Genomic DNA, 7,995 nt, shown 5'->3' with positions numbered 1-7,995 from the left:
TAAATTCATACCTTCCCCTACCTCCACTCCTTCCAGCCCTCTCCCCAATATCCATTCCCCCAAATCAACTGATACTCTGTTTCCCTTCAGAGAAGAGAAGGCCTCCCATGGATATCCACCAAACACATCATGACAAGGATCAATAAGACTAGGCACAAACCCTCATACAAGGCTGGCCAAGGTAACTCAGTAGAAGAGAAAGTGTCCGAAGAGCAGGCAAAAGTGTCACAGACATCACAGGAGCTACTGGTAGGAATCCCACATACAAAGCAAGATAAGCAATCAGAGCATGTTTACAGAGTTTCTGACACTCGAACGTTGCAGGCTCCATGATTGACCCTTCACTTTCTCTGAGCCCCTATGAGCCTAAGTTTATTCTGTGTGACATGTTCTCCTGTTTTATGGCACTATGGAAATGTCCAGAGATATACAAAGATGACCCCAAATAAGATTCTAAACAATAGTGAAGAAGCTATCCTAAATGCCCTTCTCATATAACAAGATTGATGACTTCCTTATATGTTGTCCTCAAGCCTTCATCCAGCTGCTTATGGAAATAGAAGCAGACACCCACAGCTAAGCACTGAATCAAATGCCTGGAATCCATTTGTAGAGAGTGAGGTGTGATTAGCAATGTATACATGACCAGAGTTGGGAAACCCACATAAATAGGTTACCTGAAGAAGGAGGAGCTCATTGACTTCAGACTGATAGTTCACAACCAGCATAGGAAAGAACTAGGCCCTCTGAAATTGGGAGTCAGTTAGGAGAGGTGGGCAGTCTAAGGGACTCTAGTCATGGAATAGTATTTATCTCTAGTGTACAAATGGACACTGGGAGCCAATTCCCCATAGAGTGATACTCTCTCAGCCTAGACACACTAGGGAGATACTATGGCCTGTCCCATATGATGTGACAGACTTTGATGATCCCTGATGGAAGGCCTCACATTATCTATTGAGCAGAAGAGGGAAGGGATGGGGTTCCATGTTGGGTATGGACGAATGGGAGGGGCAAGGAAGTGGGACTGGGATATATAGTAAGAATGTTTGTAATTTAAATTAAAAAAAATAGAAAACATAAAAGATCATACTCATCAGAATGTAGAACTCTTAAGTTTACCACGACCAGAGGTCTGAAAGAGTAATTTACCTTCAACTTCTTTCTCACCTCGCATGATCACCTATCTAACTATCGGCTCTATCCCATCCCTTCCACACAATGTCAGCTGTGCTCACGTCTAGATCTTCAATGTTAAAAAACAATGAAGATAATGACTAAATATCATATATTAAAATTGAAAACACATATAAAGATTATACACAGGAGACTCTGACCTCATCCTTAAAGGGAAAATAGAGCTGAGAAATTAATTTGAGGTAAATTAGATATAAAGGGTGTTTTAGTTACACTTATAAGTTATTCAAATCTTTGATATGTATTTTATATTAAGTTATGAAATGTGTATTGCTATTAAGTATGAGCTGCACACTGGAGATTATCTTCAGAAACGTTAAATGTAGGCATGGATAGGGGTAAGTCTCAAAACTCAAGTGTCTATGCCTTAGATACTTGTAAATAGAGCACAACTACAAATAAATCAAAACAACTAGTTGAAATAATTTGGAAAATTTATCAGTATTTTTAACTAAAACAGGGATCAAGTGAAAGGGTTTTGACTTAACAATAGAAAGTAAGAATAAATTGATGGACAATTTTCCTAGAGCATTAGTTGTAAACCTTCATGTTGTTTTGATGCATAACCATAAAATTATTTTCCTTTCTACTTAATTATTGTAATTGTAACCCATGGTTTGAGAACCACTGGTGTGATCTGTGACTTTTAATCTGTTCAATTTAACCCTTTTAGCTAGTTAATATTAAAAAGTGTGTGAAATGGCTGAGTGGATAAAATGTTAGTTGCTCCCATGTCTTCCTACCTTAGTTTGAATCTGTAGGACTATGTTGGTGGGAAGAGCAACTTGACTTCTTAGTGTTGTCATCTGCTGCACACACACACACACACACACACACACACACACACACACACAAAAATATATAAATAGACAGATAAATGTTTAAAAACTAAAATTAAGGTGTGGGGGTTACTTAATTTTTATGTTCAGCAATTGAGTGGGTAATTATAATGTGGTCTAACTTCAGGAAAAGTATATAAAATGTAACATTATTTAAGCTCTCACATAGCTTTATGACAGTTTTTTATACACCCTGTATAAACAATGTAATAAAAATGAGCAGACACATAATATTCAAAATACAGGGTTGTCTTGCAAACTCTGCTGTCTTTGAAGAAGGTAGTGGAATTTTAATTAACATACAACCATGTTAACATAGCAATTAGGAAACATCTTCAAGACAACTTCATTGAAAGACTTCAGATCATATAGAAGAAATCAGAGAGAGCCTTTAAAGTTGAGATTTTACAGTGAGCGATAGAGATACACATATCACAAAATATTTTCTGTGACAAACTATAGAAGCACCCGATGACTGTCATGGGTTGGGCTCCTCCATTAATATTTCCCTGCAGAAGGAGCACAACACCATGACTCCAAAGTTCAACATTCTAGTGTCATAGGTAATACTATAGCCATTATTGTTAAAGTCATTATTGTTTGAAAAACAGAAAACTTAGAAGTCATTATTTGTTGCAATTCAGCCTGGAATACATACTTTTCTCAGAGATAACCATCAGTTATCTTTATGGATTAAATAGCTAAAATAAAATTAGCAATTCATTTTAGCACTCCATATATGTACACTTTGTTCCTGGTATCACAGCCCATTCTTTCTCCTGCCTCACTATTGGATAATCACCTCTTTATCAGAACATCAGGTGTTGTAGACAGCTTCACAGAGTTAAACTAATACAGCATACAGCATAAACAAAAGTAACATATATTTATTTATTTAAACAAATGTTCTATAACATAAAACTAACACATCTTAAAATAATGTTCTACAGAAATACACATTTGTAGTATTGTCAGTATTTTGTTTTCAGTTGCACTTATGTATGTGATCTTTTAGAATGCCATGAAGTATGATGATCTGCATATCTACTTCACTTGGGAAGAGTGGACTTTGCTGGACACTTCTCAGAAGAATCTCTACAAAGACATGATGCTAGAGACCTACAAGAACCTCAGTGATATAGGTAAGAGGGTATTTTCCTTCACATGTTAAAATTATAGGACAACTCTTCCTTGGTTATTGGTGCTGTTCTGTAATTTGATTGAGAAAGAAAAAGAATGTGGTAAATAAATCTAAGTTCTAAAGTTCACTGAAGAGAGTAATATAATTCTTTGCACATTTTCCAATAATATAATACCCACTTTCTTGCACTGTTTTAGGATACATTTGGGGAGACCATACTATTGAAGAACATTGTGCTGGTTCTAAAACACCTGAAAGGTAATTTTCTTTTACGAGCTCATAGAAATGTGTTTCTGAAGAAATTGAAATGTGTTCTGAAGTTTGAAACAGAACCCACAGTGTAAATAGCACAGCTTGAATTGCATTGATGATTATTAAATTCTCACAAGGCCATTTAACTCAATTTCAGGTAGGTGAACTGCATTTGAAAGACATTATTTTAGGAAAGGAGACAAGGAAACAATGCCTTAAGATACACTTGTATCATTGCACCATGATATGCTATAGAAATATATTTCCATTTATTTCATGCTATGTATATTAATAAAGGTATACACAGGTTGATGTGATGAGCATATCTCCAAACCTTGCATTAAGCAAATAATCCCTAGAACAGTTAATTTTCTTCATGTACTTTGTGTTATTTTTCTACATTTAGTGACAGGGGCAATTATTGTTAAGAGTCAAGTGGCAGTTATTGCAGGAAAACCTAATCCCTCTAACACATGTCTATAAGGAACAGCAAGTGAACCTGAACAAAATGAGGAAGGCTTTTTTTGCAATCTTTATATTACTAGGTATATTAAGTATTAGTCAGGATAATAGCCATGTGAGCAAAGGGATATGGAGAACAAGATATACCTCACTTGCAGAATATTTAAAAGTCATATAGCAGTCCCCATATGAGCATAATGGTGAATTTGATTCAAGTTTATAATGAATTTGTTTTCCAGCTTCATTGATAATACACCAAAAAGATCACTCTGCAGAAAGGCCCTCTGACTCTATGAATGTGTAAATACTTCTTGTTGTTCTTGTTCATTATCAAATGTTGCATGTCTCAGAGTGTAGGGGAATTTAAAAATGCAATAAGAGAGATAAAGTTCTGAATTTTTCCAGTTCTCTTCAATATGTGAAAAATCTCCTGTAGGAAAAGTTGTGTAAATGAGAACCATATAATAAAGATTGTACCTTCACAGGTACCTTCACAGATGCCATACACACTTAAAGAAGGGAAAACATGAGTGGAAATACAGAGATAAGACCATAAAATTTTAATCTTCTTTACAATTGAAAACAAATTTTAATATGGATTTATACAGCTATCAAGATTCAGGATTATATTAAATATGTGAAAGCATTTACATATGATCATTTTCCTTGCAGGCATGAGAGAAGCAAAACAAGAGAGAAGCCTTCTATATCCATACAATTGGGTAAAGCCTTTTTTCAGCACACTCATCTTCAAATGCCTGAAAGGATATGTACTGGAAAGAAATCTTATGAATGTAATCATTGTGGTAAAGCCTTTACTTGTTACAGTAATTTTCAAACACATAAAAGGAAACATACTGTAGAAAAACCCTATGAATGTAATCAGTTTAGTAAAGCCTTTACTCATTACAGTCATCTTCAAATGCATACCAGGACACATACTGGAGAGAAACCCTTTGAATGTAATCAGTGTGGTAAAGCCTTTACTTATCACAGTGATCTTCAAAGACATAAAAGGACACATACTGGAGAGAAACACTATGAATGTAATCAGTGTGGTAAAGCCTCTACTGATCACAGTGATCTTCAAAGACATAAAAGAACACGCACTGGAGAGAAACCCTATGAATGCAATCAGTGCGGTAAAGCCTTTGCTCGTAATAGTAATCTTCAAAGGCATAAAAGGATACATACTGGAGAGAAACCCTATGAATGTAATCAGTGTGGTAAAGCCTTTACTCATTACAGTCATCTTCAAATGCATACCAGGACACATACTGGAGAGAAACCCTATGAATGCAATCAGTGTGGTAAAGTCTTTACTAATCACCGTGCACTACATGTACATAAAAGATCACATACTGGGGAGAAACTCTATGAATGCAATCAGTGTGGTAAAGCCTTTGCTCAGCCCAGTTATCTGAAAATTCATAAAATAACACATACTGGGGAGAAACCCTATGAATGCAATCACTGTGGTAAAGGCTTTGCTGATCCCAGTGCCCTTCATGTGCATAAAAGCACGCATACTGGGGAGAAACCCTATGAATGCAATCACTGTGGTAAAGCCTTTGCTCGGAAAAGTCATCTTCAAAGACATAAAAGAACACATACAGGAAAGAAACCCTATGAATGTAATCAGTGTGGTAAAGGCTTTCCTAATCCCAGTGTCCTTCATGTGCATAAAGGAAAACATACTGGAAAAAACACATATGAATGTACTCATTGTGGTAAAGCATTCATGTGTCACAGTCATCTTCAAGGCCATAAAAGAGCACATGCTGGAGACAAACCATTTTAATGTAGTCAGTATGGTAAAGCCTTTGGGTGTATCAGGAAATTTGAAAACATTACAAAAATCATTCAGAAGTGAAACTACGAATGCAGTAAGTTTGGTTTAATTTTATATAGAAGAGTAAAACTTTGTGGACAATCAATCCGTCAAAGCCTTTATAAGTTACGGTCATTTTCCAGTACCTGATAATGATAATGAGGGCTTCTCATTATCAAATATTTGGTGGGATCTTTAGCCATCACAATTCCAATCATTATACAATAGTAATTATTTTGTAGAAGAAAAAAGACAGTGTCAACAGTCTGTGCGAGCATTATCATGTCCATTTTTATATTGTTGGTCTAGCAGTCTCATGGAAAAAATGAATTTATAAACTCATGAAGCCTTATGTGTAGTGTAAAAGGGCCAGCAAATAAACATACCCTGCCCCAGGAAACAGATCCGGTGAAAAACCAGAATTTGTCCTTGAAACTGGAGCTTAAGAAACAAAGCCTGAATTAAGAGCAAAATGGTTAAAAAGGGGCAGTGAAAGAAACACACTTTGGCCCTGACAGCAAAGGCAAAGAACCAACTATATCACTGAGCAGCTGGGGAAAAATCCAACCAATACCTGAGCCCAAAACCAACCAATCCCCATGCAGGAATCCAGTCAATCTCAAATGTATTTCAGTCTAAGTGATTGAAATTTTACTAAGTAACATGCTGAAAAAAATCTTCCTGAAAATAACCTCTGCCCCTAAGAAGACATATATAAATCCTACTAGTTCAGGTGTCAGCTGGAATTTTCCACATTTGTAGTGGCTGCCATTTTCCAGGATTGCTCACTGCCAAATATTTCTGTTCAATGAGAATCACTGAAGAACTTCTTTTGCAAAAGGGTATATAAAATTCTCCAGTGAAGTGCAGCAGAGAAGCAACATACACCTCTGTTGGGAGACTCCACTAGTGGAGCATAGCAGAAGAAAAATGTTTTCACTGGTGCTATAGCAGACTACTACATTTCTGGAGCATTTCCCCCATAGTTGTGTGAAGCAGAGATGTGACAATTTTGGCAACAGCTAAGAAGAAATGGTTATCCTTGCTTGGAAACTCCCTAGTGGAGAAGAGAAGCAATGGATATGTCTGATGGTAAACTCTCTTAGCAGAGTGGAGCACATCTGTTTTAATGGCTCTATCTCTGAGAGGAGAAGGAGTGCTGCATCCTGCATGGAGAACACCCCCACTGTAACACAACTCACTTCTTGAGTAACCTGACACCCTGACAGTCAGGATACCCTTTTTCTCACATGTGTATGATTCAAGAATACCTCCCCTTCACAAAGGCAAATGTATCCTGACATCGGACACTTAGGTTAGATTATTCTTCAGAGACCTAGGTATCCAGGACACATTTCCTGAAAAGATTCAGGAAGAGCATGGCTTCCCAAAAGTTATGATACCTTTCCCTTCAGAGCTGCAGGTATCCAGAACATCTTTCCATCACAGCTGTAGTTTATAGACTGACTTATGACTGCTGGGATCCGTTTCCCTTCATACTGTTAACAATTGCACACATCCTTAAGCTGCATCTAGAAGCAGAGAGTGAGAACTGATTTTGGAGATCACTGCATTGTGGGATATATTTTGAAATGTGTGCTCTATGTGTGGCAAAACCAAGTAGTGAAGTTTATTTTGTTGTACTTATATTCCTTCTGGGGCTTTTGTTCATTTTGTACTTTTACTTAGTGTTAGGTATTTTTCTCCTTCAATGTATAGAATGTTACCCCCACCATCTAAGTTGGCCATTGTTTTTTTTTTTTGTTTTTGTTTTTAATATCAGGCAGTGTGTGATCATACTTTTTGCATAAAGATTTCTCTGAAAGTGTGGTGGTTTGTCGTTCCTTGTTAGGTTTTCCATATTTTCACAAATACAATTCAGATTTTATTGTTTATTATTCAGCTTGGCATGGATGTCAGTAATGATTGTGAATACATTTGATATCATGATCCTCATGTCTCTTCCTCCTGAATACAAGTCCAAGTGTAAATGATATATTCCCAATATGTGCTGTTTTCTCAACATAATTCAGCAATGTTAATGGTAAAATGCTCAATAAAAAATAATATAAGAAACATTAAATACATCATGTGTATTTATTCATTCAGAAGAGTGTTTTCTTTTACCTGGTAGAAATGTTGGTTCTGGGAATAAAAACCAGCCCTGTGAAGGAGCATTCAGTGATCTAAGTGCTCAGCCTTATATTCATCCACCTGAATATGTGATTCATAGCAATAAGGGTGATTGGTTGATCTAACTTCATCTTTAACTC

At 36.3% G+C, this 7,995-nt stretch overlaps 1 protein-coding gene across 1 annotated transcript in view; it reads left to right on the top strand.

The window, feature by feature from the left end:
- The window catches only part of LOC118239775 (zinc finger protein 120-like), a gene marked incomplete at its 3' end in the record, with an annotated part of 9,290 nt that extends 3,775 nt beyond the window's left edge, over positions 1-5,515 (top strand). The window contains exons 2-4 of the mRNA XM_035453665.1: positions 3,064-3,178; positions 3,375-3,410; positions 4,788-5,515. Of these exons, the coding sequence (XP_035309556.1) occupies positions 3,064-3,178; positions 3,375-3,410; positions 4,788-5,515 (879 nt within the window). The remainder of the gene's footprint in view (positions 1-3,063; positions 3,179-3,374; positions 3,411-4,787) is intronic.
- Positions 5,516-7,995: the final 2,480 nt, after the last annotated feature.

The sequence above is a fragment of the Cricetulus griseus genome, unplaced genomic scaffold (genome assembly GCF_003668045.3).
Source record: "Cricetulus griseus strain 17A/GY unplaced genomic scaffold, alternate assembly CriGri-PICRH-1.0 unplaced_scaffold_1, whole genome shotgun sequence".
In the NCBI taxonomy this organism is placed as follows: Eukaryota; Metazoa; Chordata; class Mammalia; order Rodentia; family Cricetidae; genus Cricetulus; species Cricetulus griseus.
This window is presented reverse-complemented; position numbering and strand designations above follow the sequence as displayed.